This window comes from Tachysurus vachellii, chromosome 19 (assembly GCF_030014155.1).
Source record: "Tachysurus vachellii isolate PV-2020 chromosome 19, HZAU_Pvac_v1, whole genome shotgun sequence".
NCBI lineage: Eukaryota > Metazoa > Chordata > Actinopteri > Siluriformes > Bagridae > Tachysurus > Tachysurus vachellii.
The window spans coordinates 17,021,353-17,046,261 of NC_083478.1; the positions used below are offsets into that span (position 1 = coordinate 17,021,353).

At 36.7% G+C, this 24,909-nt stretch overlaps 2 protein-coding genes across 5 annotated transcripts; one reads left to right on the forward strand and one right to left on the reverse strand.

Moving 5' to 3' along the window:
• The first annotated feature begins 1,408 nt into the window (after positions 1 to 1,408).
• On the forward strand, positions 1,409 to 24,359 carry r3hdml (R3H domain containing-like). Of its 4 annotated transcripts, none has more exons than XM_060895096.1 (9): positions 1,409 to 1,462; positions 19,084 to 19,227; positions 19,329 to 19,380; positions 20,374 to 20,550; positions 21,100 to 21,410; positions 21,492 to 21,610; positions 22,301 to 22,403; positions 23,673 to 23,788; positions 23,890 to 24,359. In XM_060895096.1, exons 5-9 carry the CDS (start codon positions 21,141 to 21,143, stop codon positions 24,020 to 24,022), a joined length of 741 nt encoding a protein of 246 aa, XP_060751079.1. In that variant the 5' UTR covers positions 1,409 to 1,462; positions 19,084 to 19,227; positions 19,329 to 19,380; positions 20,374 to 20,550; positions 21,100 to 21,140; the 3' UTR covers positions 24,023 to 24,359. The 4 variants fall into 4 exon arrangements, with proteins under 4 accessions (XP_060751079.1, XP_060751081.1, XP_060751080.1 ...); XM_060895097.1 differs by lacking the exon at positions 1,409 to 1,462 and adding an exon at positions 10,790 to 10,808; XM_060895099.1 differs by lacking the exon at positions 1,409 to 1,462 and adding an exon at positions 10,793 to 10,808 and having other exon boundaries at positions 19,084 to 19,154.
• On the reverse strand, positions 8,243 to 10,045 carry LOC132862812 (acyl-coenzyme A diphosphatase FITM2-like). Its single transcript, XM_060895095.1, has 2 exons — positions 9,842 to 10,045; positions 8,243 to 9,528 (listed from the first exon to the last, which is right to left on the reverse strand). Exons 1-2 carry the CDS (start codon positions 10,006 to 10,008, stop codon positions 8,934 to 8,936), a joined length of 762 nt encoding a protein of 253 aa, XP_060751078.1. The 5' UTR covers positions 10,009 to 10,045; the 3' UTR covers positions 8,243 to 8,933.
• Positions 24,360 to 24,909: the final 550 nt, after the last annotated feature.

The window sequence follows — 24,909 nt, forward strand, 5'->3', positions numbered from 1 at the left end:
CGGGTTCGTCACAGGGCGGGGCGACCGTAGACTACGCCCACTTTTAAAGAGAACCGCACAACGTTTATGTTTCATAGTACAAAGTAAAGTCGTACAAACGTGGATAACAAAAAAGAATATAAAGCTCAAAATTACTGAAACTACAGTGAACAGCAGCAGAAGAAATATTATAAATATTAGAAACGCTTTTTTTATAGAACACAAGAGCATATCATGATAAAATCAGATCTCTAATGTGACTTTGTTGCATAGACCAACTTGGGAAAATGTGGGTTACAGCACTGTACAAACAAACAAACAAACAAACAAACAAACAAACAAACAATAAATAAATGGAAGAGTCCACTGGGGATCCGGGATACACACACACACATACACACACACGCACACAAACACACACACAAATTGGGCATTGCATTTCATTAGGCTTCCAGAAAAAAAAAAGCCAAACATTTGTAAATATTTCACACTTTTGATATGTCTTTGCCTAGCGGAGGGCAAAACATGATCTACCGAAATGATACTACACACACACGCACACACACAAGCATTGGGCATTGCAATTCATTAGGCCTTCAGACAAAAAAAAGCTATGAGATACACCTTTGCCCAATTAGGGACAAGCTTTGGCCTGGAGATATGCTGAGTAATGATTGACATTTATCAGTCAGTGGTTATCCAAAATAATATTTAATAATTTCTGCTTATTTGACTCAAAAACATGGCATAATTTCACAAGTGCTATCGGTCATAAATTAAGTATAATAAAAAAACATAAGGAGTGTAAAAGAAGTTTTATTCACATGAAGATATGCCATGTTTTTGAGTGTGTGTGTGTGTGTGTGTGTGTGTGTGTGTATGTGTGTGTGTGTGTGGCCTGTTGTTGGTTGATCAGATGACATCTGGTAGGCAAAATACATATTACAAGTGTAAAATAGATATTACACACAGAATGGTGATAATTGTAGAATTTTTGATTTATAAGCATTCAAGTCAATTTGGCCTGTAAAAAAAACAGGTTTTATTATTTGCTGACATTAAAAATGGTCAAAATGGTTTCAAAACAATCTCCTGCCCTTGAAAATATACCAGCCTGTAATTGTGCATCAACTTTTGTGCCTCTATAGTGAAAATAATTCAAAATTTCAGTTTTTTTTTTTTTACTAAAAAATGAGGCATTTTTGTATATAAATAAGGTTTATTATACCAAATATACTTTTTTTTTGCAAAATATATGTTAATATGTTGGAAACAGGTTAGACTAAAAAGGTAAAAAAAAAACAAAAAAACGGCTATCATATATACTTCATTTTTTATAAGCAGTCAAAACAGACAAGGTCAAGTAGACTCGGCGCTCCTAATTTGCATAGGAGGAAAATATAAGGGTTAAATAATCTGTTAAACACAAAAAAGCTTCCATAAGACTATAATATCCAGTAGAGGGCAGTATAATCAACACAAGGTAGGTCATTGATATAGAGAAGAGTCCAAGGTCAGGTAAAGGCTCCTCTGTAATAAAATGAAAATGAAATCTGTTGTGCTAAGATGAGGAATTTAACACTAACCCCATCACACCCCAGCACTCCAACTGATTGTTAGACTGATTGTTTGTATGTTTGCCCAATCCACAGGGCACCTTACTGACTTAACTCAGGTGTTTATCTTTAAAGTTGAATATTGGTACATATTTCCATTATATTTCCACATTTTTCTAATATTATTTTTGGATAAGGGAGACTTTCACTGTGCATGTGGAACTAACCTTGAATAAAAATGATATTGGCTGGATGATATTTTCCAAAAAATTTTTCTCTGCTGCAAATGCAAGCACGCTTTGCCCTCAGTGCACTCTGGCTTGGCGAGAATGTGGATATTCAGAGTCTTGATCCCTGAAAATGTCTCACATTTGGCTTCGTTGTCTCTCTATTGCTCTTATCAGTGTCGTGCCAGATGATGCTGTTTGAAGTAGCTCTATTTTAACAAGAGATGGCCATGAATTTTACTGTTTTCTGGCTGGGAGTATACTTTGGATTCGATTCGATTCGATTCGTTTCAATTCAATTCAATTCAATTCAATTCAAGTTTATTTGTATAGTGCTTTTTACAATTGACATTGTCTCAAAGCAGCTTTACAGATCATAAACGTAAAACAAAAGGTTAATATAAAGAATAAAGAATAATATAAAGATTAATAGAATGCAAAATTCAAGATTAATATTAGATAGATTTAGTTCACAATGTGTATGTATATATCCCCATTGAGCAAGTCTGAGGTGACTCAGGCAGCAAGTGGCAAGAAAAAACTCCCTTAGATGGTAAAGGAAGAAACCTTGAGAGGAACCAGACTCAAGGGGGAACCCATTCTCATATGGGTGACACTGGAGGGTGTGATTATAAAAATACAGTCAAACAAATGTTGTATAGATGCAAAAGATCACATGGAGTTCACATCTCCTTTTTAGTATTGCAGAGTCTGACTGGAGCTGGTAGATCTCTAGATGCCTCAGGATTCTCAGAGTCCTTGGAGTCGGCCTCATCTCAATGGAGGTCCAAAATCTTCATCGCACGGAAGACGATCTGAGCTGGTACAATTTCTGGATGCCTCGGGATGGAGAGAAGCAGTGGAGAGGGAATAACATATCTGCTGTTCATAAAATGTGCAAGTCTGATATAATAGTGCACAATATTTTGGGATGTATTATGTGTACGCCTGACTAAAGAGATGAGTTTTTAATCTACATTTAAACTGGGAAAGTGTGTCTGAGCCCCGAACACTATCAGGAAGACTATTCCTAAGTTTGTGAGCTAAACATGAAAACGCTCTACCGCCTTTAGTAGACTTTGATATTCTTGGAACTACCAGAAGTCCTGAGTTTTGTGATCTCAGAGAGCTTGAAGGATTGTAACGTGTTAGAAGACTAGTTAGATAGATGGGAGCTAAACCATTAAGAGCCTTGTACGTAAGTAGCAGCAGTTTGTAATCAATTCTGAACTTAACAGGTAGCCAGTGTAGAGATGATAAAATTGGGGTTATATGATCATACTTTCTTGTCCTGGTAAGAACTCTGGCAGCTGCATTTTGGACTAACTGTAGTCTATTTATTAAAGATGCAGCACAACCACCTAGTAATGCATTACAATAGTCTAGTCTAGAGGTCATGAATGCATGAACTAGCTTTTCCGTATCAGATACAGATGTTTCTCAGCTTGGCAATATTTCTAAGGTGGAAGAAGGCTGTTTTTGTAATATGGACGATATGATTTTCAAAAGACAAGTTGCTGTCTATTATAACACCCAGGTCTTTCACTGTCAAGCTACCAGTAACGGATGGTCCCTCTAAATGGACAATTCAGCTATTTCATCTGGTTTTGATGTATAACTGTGTATCGTCAGCATAACAGTGGAAATTAATCCCATGTGTTCTAATAATGTTCCCTAACGGAAGCATGTATATCGAGAAGAGCAGGGGTCCAAGGACTGATCCTTGAGGGACCCCATAATTAACTGCCATTAAACTGGAGGATTCACCATTTAATTCTACAAAATGGTATCGATCAGACTGGTAGGATCTAAACCAACTTAAAGCCTGTCCATGAATACCTGTGTAATTTTGTAACCGATCTAGAAGAATGTTGTGATCTATAGTGTTGAATGCAGCACTAAGGTCAAGTAGGACTAATAGTGACATACAGTCTTGGTCCGAAGCTAAGAACAAGTCATTTGTGACTTTCACAAGTGCAGTTTCTGTGCTATGGTAGGGCCTGAAACCTGACTGAAACTCTTCAAATATATTGTTTTCCTGTAAGAAGGAGCACAGTTGAACAGACACAACCTTTTCTAGTATTTTAGACATAAACGGAAGATGTGAAATAGGTCTGTAATTTGATAGTTCATTAGGACCTAGATTAGGTTTCTTAATGAGAGGCTTAATAACGGCCAACTTGAAAGATTTAGGGACGTAACATAAAGATAGCAAAGAGTTAATAATATTAAGAAGAGGCTCACCAGCTTTATATAACACTTTTTTCAGTAGTTTAGTTGGAATGGGGTCTAGTGAACAAGATTTAGCTGTAGTAATAAGCTTATCTAGCTCTTCCTGTCCTGTACTTGTAAAGTGTAGTTGTGAGTGTAGCACTTTAGGTGAGACTGGGTCACAAGGTGCTCTCACATGTTGAACATCACCTATTTTGTTCCTGATGCTTTTAATTTTATCAGTGAAGAATCTCATAAAATCCTCACTACTGAACTGTGATGGAATAGTGTGTTCACATTCAAGGCATCATTATTAGTTTGCACAAACACAGTAGTTATAATGTTAAACTGTATGAATATGGGCTTCATATAAATCCTAACCAAAGCTTTTAATGAATCTCTGTACACTTTGAGTTGGAACTACAGTACTATCGCTATATAAGTTGAACATAAATGTCAATTTAGAGGTGTACTGTATATTTGCACCAACTTTTCTTTAATTGAACTTGGACACAGTGTGTTCGTGGCTCTCCTACGATCAATCAAACCTTCCACTGTCTCATCTGCAGTTTTCTTCCAGGAATGGTCGAACAATATGAGCCTATTGTCTGCGATCCCCTCAAACAATCCATCAGAGCAAGCAGCTTCGTTACTCAGTAAATTTGTTTTTTGGGCCGCCAAAACAAAGTTTGGACTGCTGAAATGGATCACTGTGCAGTAGAGACCTTTGTGTGTTTGTGTGTGTGTGTGTGCATGTGTGTGTGTGTGTGTGTGTGTGTGCTTCATGACACACTTCACACAGAGACCAAAAGACACTGCAGCTCCATCTCCTTTTGGTTTTCTTTTGCACTGAATGGGATAATCGCACAGCTGTGCACCTTTTTCAGCCCGCTCTGCCCTTTTTCCTAATTCCTTCTCGAAGTGTGAGCTCTCTTTGTGCTGTTCAAATGAGAAGTTCAGATGTAAAGTGAAGTGATATACAGTTTACTGTAGGCACCTTTTAACCTCATCCAAGTTTTTATTCCAAGGGGATAATTGCACAGCTGTGCAGCTTTTTTCAACCCATTTATACTTTTTTGCTCTGTTTTGTCCTCCCTTGTGCTTTAGATCTTTATTTATTTATTTATTTTTGTAGTAATCAAGGTCTCTATTTCGAACCGTAGTGTTGTTAAGCCTTTATAGTTAAGAAATAAAATGTCTGAAAGTGGATTGTTTTGCAACAGAACAACCCTCAGTCAGAGAAAAACTATAGAAAGGTAGCAGGAACTGAGGCTGGAGCTGATTCCTTTCTAGCTAAGAGTGTAGATTCATGCAGCCTATCAGTGGCAGTCATGTGTGGATGATTTTGTTCTGTAACAAAACGGCAAAAGAAATATAGATTCAGATCAGTTCAATTTTATTATTTTTTATAATGCTTTTAACAATGGAAATGGTGTCAGAGCAATTTTACAAAACATAAAAAACATAAAACCAAAAGTTTAGTATTATACAAAGATTAATATTAAAAAAAAGGTCGAGATTAATATTGGAGTTATATTTAAACGTGTTTGTATTTATCCCCAATGAACAAGCCTGAGGTGACTGAGGTGATTGTGGTGAGGAAAAACTCCCTTAGATGGAAAAGGAAGAAACCTTGAGAGCAACCAGACTCAAAAGGGAACCTCATCCTCATTTGGGTGACACTGAAGGGTGGGATTATAAATTATTATTAATAGCAGAGAGTGTTATTATGAATAATATAATTTTTACAGTCTTATACAGTCCTACAATGGTGTATTGATTAGGTGGTATTGCTATAAATATACTCTTTTGTAATAAAAGTTAATGAGGTGGCTTTTTCAGACTATTATCCATTTCATTCATCTACAATCATAATACAAATTACACTAAATGTCATTCATTCATTCATTAATTTTCTACCGCTTATCCGAACTACCTCGGGTCACGGGGAGCCTGTGCCTATCTCAGGCGTCATCGGGCATCAAGGCAGGATACACCCTGGACAGAGTGCCAACCCATCTCAGGGCACACACACACACTCTCATTCACACACTACGGACAATTTTCCAGAGATGCCAGTCAACCTACTATGCATGTCTTTGGACTGGGGGAGGAAACCGGAGTACCCGGAGGAAACCCCCAAGGCACAGGGAGAACATGCAAACTCCACACACACAAGGCGGAGGCGGGAATCGAACCCCCAACCCTGGAGGTGTGAGGCGAACGTGCTAACCACTAAGCCACCGTGCCCTGCTGTAAATGTTATATTATGTAAAACAGAAGTAATATCAAGTCTCACACACACACACACACACACACACACTTTTTTAAATAGATAAAAGTGTCTAAATTTTAAAACTGATCTCATATACTGTAATTCAAATAAAATTTTCCAAAAACATGAAAAGGTCATTTTGGTGTCAAACAAAAGACGTCAAAGTTTTGTCTTGACCCATTCATGACAGCATATGTTAAAAAGATTTATAGATTGCCAATCAACTGTTATGCTGCCAAGAGATGCCAATCAACCTACTATGCATGTCTTTGGACTGGGGGAGGAAACCGGAGTACCCGGAGGAAACCCCCAAGGCACAGGGAGAACATGCAAACTCCACACGCACAAGGCGGAGGCGGGAATCGAACCCCGACCCTGGAGGTGTGAGGTGAACATGCTAACCACTAAGCCACCGTGACCCCCACTCAATGTCAATCTAATTTTATTTTGCTCATATCTAATACTTTCATTGTCAAGCTGTCTATTGATTGCTTTTCTCCATTCAGTCAAACTCATCGAATGGCCTTGTCTTCACCCATGGTTATAGATTCCCACTCGTCCTCTAGACATCCTCTTGTCTGGCTGCACGGATTGTTTGATATTTTTCCTTCATGACTCACGACTGGACAGAAATCCAGATGTTGTTGTTCCCTACTTATAATTATAAATTAATCCGCTTAAAATTCACTAAAAGAGTGCATTAAATTTTGACATAATTCCACATATCCATTCATCTATTTTATTCAGTTGTTTAAAATGTTTTATTATTTAGGCTTGGGCTGAAATGAGGTCATCTGAATTGTGTACAAAAAAAACAAAACAAAAAACATGACACTGCTCTTCTTTAATCTCCATGGACTCAGTTATAATGGAGTTGAAAACAAACCCAGATGGAGTGAAATATCACAATCATCTAAACCCCCAGGTAAATAATTTAACATTTGCACATAATGTAAGATGTGTAAGGATCTTACCTTTCCTTGAGTCATGGTGTCTGTTTTCATCGATAGTCTAGTATAGTTCTTCTGTATTTCTTCACTCTTCTTCTTGTGTCTATTCCACAAACATGTTACGCATAAAGAGGTGCTCTACTCGGTATGTTTAGATAAAACCTCATGCACTGGTGTAATACTGTAATCCTACAGAGCAGCTCTGTTAATCAGACCGCTCCCCCTCATTCCTTAGATTCATGCATTCTAGTAACATCCAGAAATAAAGAGAATCTACCGAAGCCTAGACTGAACCAAACCTCTTAAAAAACAGGGGTGTTTTTTTCCTCCACATTTAACATGCACTCAGCAATGAATCACTGATACGGTCATGGTCAAGAGAGATCTGGAATGATCAAGCAGCACTGAGAGAAAAAGTGAAGTGCGGATAGAAACCCAGGACTTTTGTTCTTAACGGAATTTTTTTTTAGCATCTCTTGATTATCCCATTTATCTGACATGCTTTGTGACCATACTGTAGACAAAATGCTAATGCTGTCCAATTGGATGGTTGTAATTTTAGTCTTAATGTTAATATATCAATAATATATAAAACCCAGGTTTCCTCTCCAAACCTCAGACAGGTTTGTATGCTGAGCGCTATCTTTAAATTGTCCATATTGTGTGAGCGTGACCTGAATTGGGTAGTCCAAGATGTTCCCTGTCTTGTGCCCTGGGACAGGTTGTGTAGTATAGGATATCAAACTATGAGCTTTTCACACACACTGCATTTGTTAAATACATACAGTGTAAATTAGAGAGAAGCAAAGGAAACAAACAATGCACTAGGCCATAAAAAAGAGAGATGATTTTTAATGCATGTGCAGATTTTACATGGCATAAGTCAGGTCCCCAATATACGTCCTCATAAACACTGAGTGATTATGATTAATATGCATCTAAATAGTTTAACCCTTGTACATCCCAGGAACATATCTAATATCTTATGTCTTTTATCTACAGCTGAATAATTCATAATAACCAAATAATATGCTTAATAATGAATAACTGCGACTTTAAGGTTTTAATCAATCAAGACAAGCCACTTAGGTTACATACAAATATCTTAAAGGCAGAGCATTCAATACTTTTAGTCCCAAATGCAGCAATAAAGTGTCATAATGTATGATATTTACATGTAGGTATTTAGCTAATATTTCAAACATGCTACAGGAAAACCTGCATTACACTCCCATCAAGGCCAACATTGAAGACAATGGTGGAGAAAAGGTTTACAGAGGAGAAAGAGAGAGCTAAAGATTTATAATTGTGTAAAAGTGTGTCTGCACTTATGTACCTTCAACATTCATGAGTTAGATTTTTTCTAAAAACAGTCAAAATGTCCACATTCACTATACAAAAAGTTATTACATTTTTGTTTGGAGTTACCATGCGTATGCAATGGAACATGCTTTGGTCATGTATTTAATATATTGATTCATTCATTTATTTATTAATCTATCCTTAATTTGTCAAATAATTAATTTTTGCTTCTAAAATTAATACGTTGTTTGGTTGTGGAACATTCTGTGATGGCGCTTTCACCAGCAGAGGTCCTCATCGAGCTCTGATTTGAAAAGCTTTGAGTAATGAACCTTTTTCTGATACAATTGGGTTGAAAGCTTCACTGCTTCAAGAAAGCTTCACTTCGCCATCACTATAGTTTGTTCCACTGCACTTATTTCAAGACTTCAGTCTAGTCATATTGTTTAGGGTCACTCAGGGTAGGAGGCAGTCCAGGTGAAAAAGGTTTCACGTACCAGCACTTATAGGTCACACACCAACCAAACACACCTATCCCAGTGCCCAGAAGCTTCTGGGTCATGTTATGGAAATACACTGAAGTGCAGGCAAACATCCACACCCAGATAAGTGAAATAGCACTAAGAGCGAGGTACAGGGCATCAAGGATTACGGGTCTGGTTGTGCAGTGTTTCACAAGGTGAAGCATTGGAACCATTTCTTCTATGATTAGAAGTGTTGAATAAGATAAAATGAAGGAATGGCAGGAAATGTCAAAACCTTCCCAATAGTTGCCAGCATTTTTGCAGTCTGTCTTTGTGCTGAAACCCTCTTGGATCTTTTCCATGTCGGGTGACTCGTAGCATTTACCTGTGACATTTTCAATGTAAAAAAAAATCTCAGTGCAGATGTACCAATAGGCTGTGGCTACCACAAGAGATGCGAGGCGTTTGGACACGAACATGAGGTTTCTGTTGTAGGAGTTGGACAGAAATATAAAGGGTATTAACAGGACCAGGTTCCATCCCCAGGAGACTTTCACAAAATAGCTGTAAGGCGTGGAAAAAACAGAATAAAAAAAAGTTAATACAGTAACTCAAAGAGAACTTCTTGAAAGATAATAAACAGACCTAGGAATAGATAGATAGATAGATAGATAGATAGATAGATAGATAGATAGATAGATAGATAGATAGATAGATAGAGGCAGACAGACAGACAGATAGATAGACAGACAGACAGATAAACATGAATAAATAGATAAATAGACAGATAAACAGACAGAGAAAGATAGACAGGTAGATAGATACAGCGTGTGTTTATTGTTCCCCAGTGTGTTAATGACATACAGTTTATACTCACACGTTTAACGGGTTTGTTCTGCTGCTGAAGTGCGACTTAGGAACAACATCCAGGTCCTTTAATAAAGATCCTACACAACAAACAGCAAAGAAAAACAATGGCAAGTACCTGCGGTTATAAGTCAACAAAGGAAGCGATTTATTCATGACGACGCTTAATGCAGACATTTTACTTCAAGAGCAAACAATTACAACCAGCTTCAAGATCAATGACGGGTGGAGAGATACAGTACATACAGTATGTACACTGGTTGGCCCTGCTTTTTTGCATTGTCTTTTTTTTTATTGGCTTGTATTTTTAGTTTGCTCTGTCTTGTCTGTCTTGTCTGTCTTGTTTGTCTTGTCCTGCACTTCATGTATCTAGGACTAACTTACTTACAATAAAAAGCTTCTTGACTTGACTTGACTTCTTGAGAACCACTGCCATAAAAGATGCATGACTACTTAAAGACAACAATTTACTTATTACAATTTACATATTACAATTTACAATGACATAAATGAAATTATACCAATTATATTAACTATTTATATATTAACGCAGGTAGATTTAGTGAAAGCAGATTTATTGGAGTAAAACAGATCTTACAATTCGTCTTTTGTGAGAGCAATTATACATTTAAATAAAATGGTTATTGTGCAATACAAACTCCACTTCCCAGCATGCACCGTGGCCTCTATGGTCTATGGACACTGATGCAGGCCACAGCTAGTGATTGAAAACACCTGTGTTAAATCAGCATATCTCTCTCTCTCTCTCTCTCTCTCTCTCTCTCTCTCTCACACACACACACACACACTTACACACACTTGTTTCATGAAAGCAGCCTCACCTGTAATCTAAACCAAGTTTTTAAATGTATTTATTTACAATTTGTGCAAAATAATTTGTCTTCACTATCTAAGTGGTCTTTGGGAGATTCTAATTTATTTTAATATCCAGTAGAGGGCAGTATAATCAACACAAGGTAGGTCATTGATATAGAGAAAAGTGTACAGGGTCAGGTAAAGGCTCCTCTGTAATAAAATAAAAATGAAATCTGTTGTGCTAAGATGAGGAATTTAACACTAACCCCATCACACCCCAGCACTCCAACTGATTGTTAGACTGATTGTTTGTATGTTTGCCCAATCCACAGGGCACCTTACTGACTTAACTCAGGTGTTTATCTTTAAAGTTGAATATTGGTACATATTTCCATTATATTTCCACATTTTTCTAATATTATTTTTGGATAAGGGAGACTTTCACTGTGCATGTGGAACTAACCTTGAATGAAATGACATTGGCTGGATGATATTTTCCAAAAATCTTTTCTCTGCTGCAAATGCAAGCACGCTTTGCCCTCAGTGCACTCTGGCTTGGCGAGAATGTGGATATTCAGAGTCTGGTTCCCCGAACACTTCTCACATTTGGCTTCATTGTCTCTCCATTGCTCTTCTCAGCGTCGTGCCAGATGGTGCTGTCTGAAGTAGCTCTATTTTAACAAGAGATGGCCATGAATTTTATTGTTGTCTGGCTGGGAGTATACTTTGGATGTGGTGTAGGTGCACAGGGTGCATTTGGATCTTCTTTGTTGTCTTTTTTTTTTGCCCTTTTTAATGTACATTTATGTTGCTTGGGCATTTCAAGGAAAGCAGAGTTGCCAAATGACTTGAGTCTGTCAAAAGAAAAAGACGTAAGCATAGTGGTAAAATAAAATTAAGATGTCCAATCCAAAGCTTGTTTGGAAAGTTTGTGTTTATGTTTGCCTAGATTGACACAACTTCCTTTATGTAAATGTCTTCCTCACCTGCCTCTTTTAATAAATGGGTTTAAAGATTCTCATGATTTTGGGACAGAGGTTTTTGTAGTCCAATGGACAATTTTATTTGTTTAAAAACAAGAACACATTTGTCTGTCTGGCTCTGAGAGAAAGCAGTGCATATGTTTTTAGTTGGGCCTTGAAGAAACTGAGTAGTTTTTGTCCTGGTTGTTGGAACCATGGCAGTCGAGGCACAATATTTCCTCTCACCGTATTTGATGGAGTGACAATAAAAAATAAGCCTGTCAGAAGAAAGAATCCATTCTGTACCCCTTATTCTGTAAATGGCTGACGTTGGGCTTATGTGGCAGAATTTTTGGCACCCTTTAAAAGAATTGGCGAAATAATAGTGAAAAATAACCACTACGCACGTTAAATACGAATATGGATATATTGCTTATTCAGCTTGAACTGATCATTTGTTCTAATCCAGTTTCAGATATGAGGTGCTCTATTCATATTTAATCCATTTTTAATTATTTTATTTGTTTGTTTCAGAAGGCTTGCCAGAAAGCTAAACATTGAGTGTAACCATGGGCCTAAACAAAAAGTCCCACAAGCATTAGGTTTTTAGTTTAATGCTAATTGTGATGCTAGGGTTGCCAGATTTTTTCAAAATACCTATATTCTAAACTGTAAAGATTTAAAAGTTACTCAGAATGTTTGGCCATTGCAAATGGAGATTCATTTTTCTCATCTTAAAGCATGTTTTTGAGAAAACCTAGGCAGACACAAGGAGAGCATAAGAACTTCGGCAATTTATCTAAAAAAATGTATCTAGAGGTAGATACATACAGGTTTCAGAATGTCTTTAAGTGTGTCAGATTTCTCACAACCTGTCCCTTTGCCAAATCTTTCTCTCACCAATAAAGTTCTTCAAACCCTTATTAGCATTTTGCGAGAGCTATTTTTCCACTACGCATTTAATTAATGCCTTCCAAATTCAGCAGGCAATATCTCACTCCTAAAGTTGCTGAAAAGTCATGAGAGCTACCGAGTTACAGTGTGCTTTTGTATTCATGTGTCTAGACAGTGTGATGTCATGTAGTGGAGGAAGTGAGATTGATTCTGGCTTGAGGTGCTTCCTCTAGCCTCATCCTGCACTAAAGCCTGCTTAGATTTATGAGACTTCTTGTGAGTGGAAATCCAGCTTGCTTCCAAAGCAGATTTTTAAATATAAATATATGTGGGTGATACATATATTGAAAAATGAAAAGTGGGTAATGAAAAATATTTGATCACACCTATAATAAAGCCCTTATTTATAAATCCTTATAAATTTAATTATAAGTCTTTGCAAGTTGATAAGTAATAATTCATTGTAAGCATTTAAATCTACATAATGATAACTAATCTATAATTTAGTGCTATGAACAATCCTTTATAACACATAAACATGCTCCTCACTATTTATTTGAACACCATGTGCATTTCTGTCCCTCCTTTATTACTAATAATGATGACACGTGAATCATTATAAAGCAATATATATAAATAGATTATAGAAAATCATTGAAAATCTTCGGACAGATAACATTGCTTCAAGTAACAAGAAGAATCACCTGTGCTCATTCATTAGTTTATTCATTTATTCATTCATTCATGCAATTAGCAAGTCAGCCAATCATGTAGCAGCAGCTCAATACCTAAAATCATGACATCACAGGTTAAAGCTGCTTCACATTAAACAACAGGATGAAGGATAAAATCTGATCTCATTGACTGTTTCAGAAACAGTTAATATCCTGGGATCAAAACAAAACAAAAAAAAAACACCCACCAGTAAGCACCAATATGATGAGGTAGGCAGGAAGGTTACAGTAATTTATAGAACTACTCTGTACCACCATGGTGGGCAGAAAAGCTCCGAATATGCAGCATGTCAAACTTTAAGGCAAGTGGAACTACAGCAACGGACGACCACATGGGGTTCCATCCTGTCAGTGAAGAAAAAGTGTATTTGTGTTATCAGGTTCATTATAACTGAACAGCTGCAAAATGGGGGAAAAAGTAATCATGTGGTCATTCTTTTTCGGAATATCCAGTCATACGGGTTCTTTTAGTTATTTGTGTAAACTTCTATCTCATAAAGGAATAATTCATGGACTATTATTACAGGCATTATTTATATACAGATTATATACAGGTAAATGCTTACAAGGCATCATTATTAGTTTGCACAAACACAGTAGTTATAATGTTAAACTGTATGAATATGGTCTTCATAGAAATCCTAATCAATGCTTTTAATGAATCTCTGTACACTTTGAGCTGGAACAGTACTATCACTATATAAGTTGAATGTAAATGTCAGTTTAGAGGTGTACTGTATATTTGCACCAACTTTTCTTTAATTGAACCTGGACACAGTGTGTTCGTGGCTCTCCTATGAGCAATCAATCCTTCCACTGTCTCATCTCCAGTTTTCTTCCAGGAATGGTTGATCAGTATGAGCCTATTGTCTGCGATCCCCTCAAACAATCCATCAGAGCAAGCAGCTTCGTTACTCAGTAAATTTGTTTTTGGGCCGCCAAAACAAAGTTTGGACTGCTGACATGAGAAATGGATCACTGCGCAGTAGAGACCTTTGTGTGTGTGTGTGTGCTTCATGACACACTTCACACAGAGACCAAAAGACACACTGCAGCTACTTTTGGTTTTCTTTTGCAGTGAAGGGGGATAATCGCACAGCTGTGCACCTTTTTCATCCCGCTCTGCCCTTTTTCCTAATTCCTTCTCGAAGTGTGAGCTCTCTTTGTGCTGTTCAAATGAGAAGTTCAGATGTAAAGTGAAGTGATATACAGTTTACTGTAGGCACCTTTTAACCTCATCCAAGTTTTTCTTCCAAGGGGATAATTGTACAGCTGTGCAGCTTTTTTGCTCTGTTTTGTCCTCCCTTGTGCTTTAGATCTTTATTTTATATTTTTTGTAGTAATCAAGGTCTCTATTTCGAACTGTAATGTTGTCTTTATAGTAAAGAAATAAATTGTCTGAAAGTGGATTGTTTTGCAACAGAAAACTATAGAAAGGCATAGCAGGAACTGAGGCTGGAGCTGTTTCCTTTCTAGCCAAGAGTGTAGATTCATGCAGCCTATCAGTGGCAGTCATGTGTGGATGATTTTGTTCTGTAATAAAAAAAGCAATATAGATTCAATTTGTATAACGCAATGGAAATGGTCTCAAAGCATTTTTACAAAACATAAAAAATATAGAACAAAATGTTTAATATTATATAAAAGGTCAAGATTAATATTGGACTTATATTGTATACATACAAAATGTGTTTGTATTTATCCTCAGTGAACAAGCCTGAGGTGACTGAGGTGATTGTGGTGAGGAAAAACTCCCTTAGATGGAAAAGGAAGAAACCTTGAGAGGAACCAGACTCAAAAGGGAACCTCATCCTCATTTGGGTGACACTGAAAGCTGTGATTATAAATTATTATTTACACCAAAGAGTTTTCTTATGAATAATGTCTTTTTTAATAGTCTTTTACAGTCCTACAATTGTGTATTGATTAGGTGGTATTGCTATAGATATACTCTTTTGTAATAAAACTGAATAAGGTGGCTTTTTCAGACTATTATCCTTTTCATTCATCTAAAATGTCAATATAATTTTATTTTGCTCATATCTAATACTTTCATTGTCAAGCTGCCTATTGATTGCTTTTCTCCATTCAGTCAAACTCATCGAATGGCCTTGTCTTCACCCATGGTTATAGATTCCCACTCGTCCTCTAGACATCCTCTTTTCTGGCTGCACGGATTGTTTGATATTTTTCCTCAAGACTTTTTTCCCCCCTACCGGCTTACATGTGATGACAGAACTCTTAAGTATGTGGCAGAATTGACATGGATGTGTCTGTTGCTAAATATAAATGCTTCGCTCCAACAAGGGCGCTTTGTAATCTGGAGCACGGTAGGTTGTTGTACACATCCGTCATGTTATCACATCCAACAGGCTAGGAGCTGATTTTTACTGAGACCGATAATAAAAAAAATCTCTGAGCAAACCTGATATAACTTAATAGAAGTCTTTTAACTTCCAAGTGCTTTTTTTTTTGTAAGCGCACAAAAACTAAGCTATATAAACAGATGTGACCAGGCTGCTCCTGAGCTTTGACCCTGGAGTTATAGGTTGACTCTGGGAACTGCTAACTTCTGAAAAGTCTTTGAGAAAACAACTCGAATGTTAGACCTTAAATCACAAAGCGACGGGGTTCTTGTAACTGCAAAGTCCTTCTTGTTAAGGTGTTTTGACTACATTTTAAATTTCAGATTTATTTCTATGGAACTTTCAACAATAAAGCAGCTGGACAGAAATCCAAATGTTGTTGTTACCTAATTATAAATTAATCCACTTAAAAATTCACTAAAAGAGTGCGTTAAATTTTGACATAATTCCAGATATTCATTCATCTATTTTATTCAGTTGTTTATGTAAATATCTCCACCTCGATACAATTGTTAATTATGAAGTTGTATCTTGAATCCGTTCATAGTGAGATGTTCTAAAATAGATTTCTTAAGTTTTTAGGTTGCTTCTGCATGAATTAGAGATGTACTCTCTAAAATTGTAAAATTTTGTCAGGTGGAATTACTTATTTATTTTGCTGTGTTCCATCTTCTCTTAGTCTGACCTGGTAATATATACTTTTATTCTATAATTATTTCCATTTCTGAAGCAATCTCACGTTACCTTTATTTTGGTAACAGAATCATCCATATACACCTTGTAGTTTTTGAGATATGCCTATTTTAAATCGAGCATGAGGCACAAAAATAGGCCTACTGTAGGGATGAAGAGGTTAAATACATTCTTGTGCACAGGAGAGATTTATGAGAGATTCGTAGGAGATAAATATTCATTAAATTTTACACTTTGTCATTTTATTCAATATTTTTATATTTCTGTAAAGCTGATACAAATAAAATTGAGTTGAATTGTGCTCAGATCATCATACAGCAATAAAAATGTAGATCGTTGAACCATCTATCTGACCCTGAGTTCTAACAGGCCACAGCATGTCCATCAGACTCAGAATCCCTGGTTAAAACAAACCTCATCTTCATTATAAACAGTTTATATTGTGGTTAAATAATTTCCAAAATGCTCCGTGCCAGTTCTGGCAGTGTACGTGTGTATTGTTCATTGTGAAGCTGCTCACAGCCTCCTGCTTCTAATGCAAAATGCAATATATTTGACAGAACTTTGCTCCACAAACGATTCTTTTTATGAAGGAGAATCGTCCGTAGAACAATCAGGTTTCTTTGTAATGTTTAGGACATCATATTGTTCGGTAGTCGAATGATTTGTAAAGCTGTATATTTGTAAATTTGTGTATTTATTTGTGTATTTGTGTATATACCTGAAGCTAATAAAGCTAATAATTCCAGCTTGAATTTACTAGCTAGTAAAGAAAGGGACATCACATCATATCAAGCTACTAAGAGTTCATTAAAGGAGCTGTAGGTAACTTTAATAAAAAGTCAACAAATAAGCAATACAGTAATGCTTATCTAATGCTTTCATAATAAATCAATACTTGATTTATTAATCCCTAATTAATACCAAGCACAAGTAATCAAGAATATACAGTATGTATGTAAATGAATCAGACAACCGATTAATAAACGAATAGTCATTAATACTGTAAAATGAATATCATGTCTTAATGTTATAGCAGTATTAATAAAAGCAAACAGTTCATTTTAATCACTATTTTTTAAAACAGCTGCAGCCCTCAACGGCCTGCTTTCTTTTTCTTTCTTGATGTTAAATAAGACACAAAAATGTAGATTCAAGCTATAAGTGGAACTGCAAATACAAAAAAAAAATATAAAACAACTTTATCTGTCTGTTACAAAGTGCTGACACTGGAGACTCCTTCAAAAATACTGAACATATATTAATTCATCTGTTCAACAAATATAACTTTTATATACCAAGTCAGGGTTTAAGGGTCTTGCTCAGGGGCCCAGCAGTGGCAGCTTGGTGGACTTGGGATTTGAACTCACGACCTTCCGGGCAGTAGTCCCACACCTTAACCACTAGTTTACCACATCCCCCATTACTGTCACTGCTGCTGTTTATAGAAAAATAATCAACGTTGTCTGACCAATCAGAATTCACTCACTCTCTCACTCATTTTCTACCGCTTATCCGAACTACCTCGGGTCACGGGGAGCCTGTGCCTATCTCAGGCGTCATCGGGCATCAAGGCAGGATACACCCTGGACAGAGTGCCAACCCATCGCTCTGCACCAATCAGAATTGAGAATTCAAAAGTGTTGTGGTTTAACAGTATTTAAGGGATCAGGTGATGTATCTGTGAACATTACTATAACAGCTTTCCACGAGGTTGCGCTAAACACTCCTCCTACATCCTACTGGATCCCATCAGAGGTGCATGTAAGATTAAAAAAAAATCATGAGTGGAATTCTTATGTTTTTGCCCTTATGAAAATATATAAATTCCATTTTCCACTGGTGTGTCTTCGATTTAAATGCTGCTCCACATCCTTGTTTTTGTGTTCTTTTTTCAATATACACTGGAGTCCAAAAGTCTGAAATCACACTTTTTTTCCATTTAAAATTAGAAAAATTCCACTAATTCCATTGGAAATAAAGAGAAAGCTTTAGATTTTTTAAAAATTTCAAAGAAAGGGAGTAAACATTCAATATCTTGAATATTCTGCACTATTTCTAGGTCCCTGTTATCTGCTTTGTACAAAAAGCTCAGCTTGTCCTCATGGAGAGTGTCATATAATGTTTGATCTAAATTGTATTGTAAGGATTTTGCACAGACTTGTGGAGCTCAATTAAAGCATCATTAACTGTTATTAATTCAAAAGGTTTTTTTTCCAAAGATTTTACATTTCCCCCAAGCTGTATATTGTATTTGTTATTCCAGCTCTACTGTAACTGAGGTTCTGTATGAGAAGACCTTGCAAGGCCTCACTTATAACCAAAATTCATGACCTCAGCAATAGGATTGATTTTCCTTTTTCAATCCTATTGGCCTATCACTAGCTCTACACGAACCACAGGGATGTCTGTTTGTCTGGTAGAAACTAAAACATGTCATTTCACTATAGTAACAGTGGGGCGAATGGGGTAGTGAGTGGGGCAATACACAGCCTTAGCAAATACCATAAAGGTTCACAGCGTGTGCAGTAAACGCTAAAACAACGTATGCCGTAGAGGAATCCTCAGGGGTGTCAGCGGTGGAGAATGCACTTTACTACTATGTGCTCCTTCAGTGATGTCATACTTCTGCCATACGTTCAGTCCGTTTATTTTGTGGAAATTATAGAAGAATATAAAACCTTTAGTCGGTAATGGTTACTGTAGCCATAAAGGGAAAACTGACCAAGTACACAACATGAATACATGCATAAGTTTTTGTATCTCCAGCAGCTAATTCTCTTACAGTTCTCTTACAGATGCTCTCAATGACCCCATGCAGTGGACCTGTGCCAGTCCATGGCAAGTTCCTTGGCACTGTAAGCAGTCTAGTGTGAGATGTGTTGCACATGGCATGACTCCTTCAAGTCTTCCTGGAATCCTGGACATCTGGTGCACTGGCTTTTTTCTGATAGATATTGTTTCTTCTTCTTTGTTGTTTCATCCAAACCATGTGATTAACATGTTCCTTTTTTCTCACGTTATTAATCCAGCTGTGAGTGAGAACTAATCCACCTCAAGCTTTAGATTAAGATCCATATAAAGGTATAGTGGCATAACTATGGAGCACTGAGGGCATAGAAATCATTTATTTCACATTTAAACATCTTTCAAGTCACAATCTATCATCTCGCCATATTATCACACCAGTCACTCTGACAGTTATGTAAACGATGCTATTGATCAGAGCAAAATGATGCACTGTTTTATCGAAACCTGAGCATCACCTGAAATCAAGCAAACTCTGAGAGATTCATAGGAGCTTGAACTTTGTAAAAATCATCAAAAATCAAGACCAGTGTGACATTATCACATCACGTATTCAGCCGAAGCCCTCTTTGTTACACATGCATTGAACATGTGTACAGCTAGCATAGAAAGTAATATGGCATCATTAGTTCACAAGGAAGAATCATGTGCTTGCAAATTCAAGTAGTTTTCCACAAAAAGCAAAAAAAAAAATCCTCCACTAGTTGATTTGCACATTTTAAAAGTGGCAGCAAAATTCTTTTGCCTGCAACAATCACAATCAAAATAGAAATCATGGACAGACTGGTTTATTATCTTCGATGAGATATTAAGTAAAGCTGAATTTCATTTGGATATAACTTACTTATCGTTATTACTACTATACAATTTAACATCATAAATCATGCTCTATTATCAGAACTATATGTGAGGTGTTAGGATAAATGTGCACAATATGGTATGTTGATAAAAATGATCAAGGAATGAAATTAGCATATTAATGAATAGTGCATTTTTTGTGAATTATGGATTTACTGCTAAGTAACAAATGATTGCATTGTTTTTTTTTAATAAGAGGTAAATGCTATTTAAACCCACCAGTTAAAAAGCAATCGACTGGTGCCTCAGAAACCCCCCAGGTGAAGTTTTACATTCCTATCGATTATTTCTGTTTAGAAGAAAAGGAGCATTTGTGAGTTTTGGCTGAGGAACCTCGGGAAGCCTGGCGCTCATGCCGAGCATGTGTGCTGAAAAAGCAAAAACTCCCATCATTGTGTTTTGTGAACTCAGAGACCATCCCAGTGGGGGCTGAAGAAGCTCAGAGCTTCTGCTCCTCGACGTCAGATGGCTTCAGTCACTGCACATTCTGTTAAGTACTGTCAAGCGGTGTGTTGTTTGCAAAGGGTGCTCAGATCTCTGCTCACTACCAGGCTCAGCTGCACCAAAGTGCTGGAATCCTGACTGAAGGTATGCAAAATGAGGAGCCTTCACACTTTTGCTAGGTGGATTGTAGGGCTTAATTACATGGAAAAACCTAAATCTGATGCTCACGTTCTGTATGTTTGAAGATAATGGCTGATGGCTGGACAAGGGTTCGTCTAGGGTTCGTCTAGCTGCAGAGTTTATGTGTGTTTTCTAAATGGATTTATTAACTTCTTAATTAATACAATGTTGTTATAATTACTTGTGTGTGTGTGTGTGTGTATGTGCGTGTGCATGTGCGTGAGTGAGAATATACTTGCATGTATATTTGCTGTACTGTAATAAGTTTTTTAGTTGCATTGGTAAGAGCATTTAATTTATTACAAAAAAATCATAATATTTATATGACAATTATTATTTATTTATTTACATATGAGTATTACTAGTCATGCTGTGCTTTGAATTTGGAATAAACCTTATTACTTTGCATTTGCATTTGTATGTTTACCTTTTATCTGCAGCTTTGTGCAATAAGATCCATGGATGCAAACATAATGCAATTTAAAAAAAAAAAAATGAACCATTCTTCCACAGTATCAAGACTTTCCCTAAGAATCGTATTCCACATCAGTGCCATGCGTGCGCGCTGCAGTCACATGGTTTTTGCTGCCATCTTGTGGACGATGCCGTGCACTACAGCGGCTGTGGTTGTGACCAACACCACAGAGCTCTTTCCCATCACTGTGCCTGAGTTTGGGATTGAACTAAACTGGAGGAACAGCAGCTATGCGCCTCACAGCCGGAGGAAGCGCTACATTTCCTCGAGGGATATGATGGCTTTATTGGAATACCATAACCTTGTGCGCTCTCAGGTCTTCCCACCTGCTGCGAACATGGAGTACATGGTAATGCGCCTCCTTATGAAATGTTTCAAACAATGCTTCCAAAAATCGTTTTTAAAAAGTCGTTGTTTTCTATTTGGAAAGGTGTGGAACGAGAAGCTTGCGAGATCAGCTGAATCTTGGGCATCACAGTGTATATGGGATCACGGCCCATCCCATGTCATGAGGTACACGGGCCAGAACCTGTCCATCATCACAGGAAGGTATGAAAACCTTGCTGGGGTCAATTAAAATTATACTCATAATATATAACTTCATACAATATGATCAATATATCTAAGCCAGGGCAACATGTAAAAAAAATTCTAAAAATTCAAAAAGATTGAGCCTACAGTATGACTAAATATGCTATTCATTTAATAGAATACATTTTTTAAATCTAAGGACAAAATGTTAAATATATATATATATATATGTGTATATATATATATAAATTAATAAACAACATTTATCATATTTTATATTTAAAAAAATCTAGTTTATTTTTATTTATACATTTGTTGCTTTTTAGAATATTTACATTTCTGTCTTTCGGCAGACGTCCTTATCCAGAGTGACTTACAATTAATTTGTACAACTGGGCAATTGAGGGTTAAGGGCTTTTCTCAGGGGCCCAGCAATGGAAGCTTGGCAGACCTGTGATTCGAACTCATGACCTTCCGATCAGTAGTGAAGGTGTTGGACTACCAATTGAAAGGTAGTGAGTTCGATTCCTACGTCCACCAAGCTGCCACTTTTGGGCCCCTGAGCAAGGCGCTTACTTCTCAATTGCTCAGTTGTATAAAAATGAGATAAAAATGTAAGTCGCTCATAGTAAGTCCCCATAAAATGAATTTATTTGCTAAATTAATTTAGTAAAAGACAATAACATGCTGATCTTTATTTTCCTGCAGGTATAGATCGGTCCTTGAGCTGGTGAAATCATGGCACGGTGAGAAGTATTCCTTCTCCTACCCCAACAGATGCACCGGCTCTGTCTGCACTCACTACACGCAGGTACGACTTGCAAAGTAACATCCCAAAAGCATAAAAGTGATAACTTTAGAAACAGTGTGCACATTTTCATGGTTTTCCACTACAAAGAATATAAATGCCTGATCACATTACAGGTAAACACGTGTTTTTTTTTCGTTCATCTTCAGTAACCGTATGAATCCTGCTAGGGGTCACAGTGAACACACACACATATATTCACACCTTTAGCCAAATGTGAGCCAATCCACCTACTGGCATGTATTTGGGAAGTAGAATTTAACCAGAGAACCAGAAGGAATCCTACAGAGTCATACAGGAGAACATGCATCATTTGATACCTTTTTTAAATCAGAAACAGTAAAAAGCTCAAGCCGTGTACCCAAGAGCTTTATTTCGACAATGTGTCTTACACCATATAGACACACATCCAACTGTAGGTGTAGTTCATCTTTTTTTTTGGCAGCTGGCCTAAATAAACATCAGTATTATATAGAGAAGGTCATGTGAAAGAGAAAGTGCTGCAAAGATTCGAAAGACGTGATCTGGTCGCATATGATTGGCAAAACTGACTGTTGATGCTATTGGTTCTATAGCATAGGATTGATATTGCTGCTTATATAATACAGTTGTAGACTTACATTGGGTTTGTATAAATTCTCAAGCGGTAGGATGGGTGTATGTCCTTTTAAGGTGTATTTTGGAGCAAATGTGGCTTAAACACTAGTTAAACTAGGTAAAAGTTACAGTGTGAGTAAAAGATGCTTTGATTATTTAATTAGCATTTTAGTAAAGTAGCCTATTTATATATAAATGGATACTAAATCAATTAAAATCCGTTAAACCGTATAGAAGAAACGGGAAAGGAATTATAAAACCGACCACAATGTATGGAAAAACAATCTTCTCAATTGGAACAAGGAGAGAGAGGGACAAGAGCGTTGCTAACTCAAAGAAAACAACAAACCTAAACCCCTTTAACTACAGCCACCCATTTATCCTAATCAGACTGTGAAAGAAGAGAAGGATGAGGAACAAAAAGTATGCTATCTCACGCTACGCTAACTGCCAGAACAAAAATACACAGGGTGACACTCGCTCCTTACCTAATAAACTAAACAGCACCAAACCTCTACGTGCAAGTGTGATGTATGTCACGAGTTTTGTATGCATTCTCCAGTGTAAAAAGAGAAATCAAAAAAACAGGGTCAGACGTTGCCAGATAGAAGTATGAGCTGGATCATAAGCTGTATGTTATTTAAATAGTGCATCTTGCTTCTTTTTGGATTGCAGATGGTGTGGGCCAGCACCAATAAGATTGGGTGTGCCATCAACAGGTGTTCAAACATGTACGTGTTTGGTGCTACATGGAAACAGGCCACTTTACTGGTCTGCAACTACTCCATCAAGTAAGATTAAATCCAACTGATCCAAAAAAAGCATCATTTACAAAACCATCATATTAAGTATTAAATTTATAGTGAACGCCGTGTTGTTGCTTGTTTTGCAGAGGTAACTGGGTAGGAGAAGCTCCATACAAGACAGGAAAGCCGTGCTCGGCTTGTCCTTCTATTTACGGTGGATCCTGTAACAAGAATCAGTGCGTCACATCAAGACCCAGAAAAAAGCTTGATCGCTTTTAGTCACGCTGATGGAAACGAATGAATTGTGACTGACACAAGAACTTTTTGTGGAAGCACATTTTTGTGATGCACCACTATTGATTGCTTTTGTAAAATATTGCATTATTTCACGTTTTATACAGCAGTCAAACTAACACCTAACCATTGTCGTAGTTGTCCTAAGAGTCAGCCCTGTGACTGCTGTGTTGTTGTCTCTTGTCCTGTCCCTGGACTGTTTGCACTGTTTTTTTTTATGTTTGCATTACTGTAAGAGTGGCATTGCCGTTAGGTTCGTGTTGAGAGTTAAGCACTTTTATGGTTTGTGTACACCCAATAAATTTTGAAGGAGTTCACCATATCTAAGTTACTGTCTTCTCCAAAGGTGAGCCAAATAGGACTCATCGCAAGAACATGGTTGTGTTTGTGTATTATTTAAAAGAAAAAAAAAAAAACTGTCTTAATATATGTTGAGTTTAAAAATATATAGAATTTTATAGTTATAATTGCATCGATTAAAAAAGAAATATATCCTTCTGTTTGGTGATCAAATCCTGGATAAACTAAAACTTACTAGGAAAAAGACCAGTGTGAGAAAAATGTCATTAAAAATCTTTAAATTTAAAATTTACATGAATGAACAAAATTCATGAAAATGAAAACAAACAATCAAAAAACATATTGATATGTTGTCTGCTTTTAAAACCCATTTTAACTCTAGTTTTTTTTATTAGAGGGAGGGACAAACTGACTCCATGTACTTTGAATGATCTGTATTTGTCAATGCATTAGTGCAAAAACATGTTTAATCAAGAATGAACTTGAACTGCAATAATCAGAAAACATTACATTTTATGAAGTTTGTATGAATTCATGAATTGCATCCTAATTTGAATACACCTGATTACGTA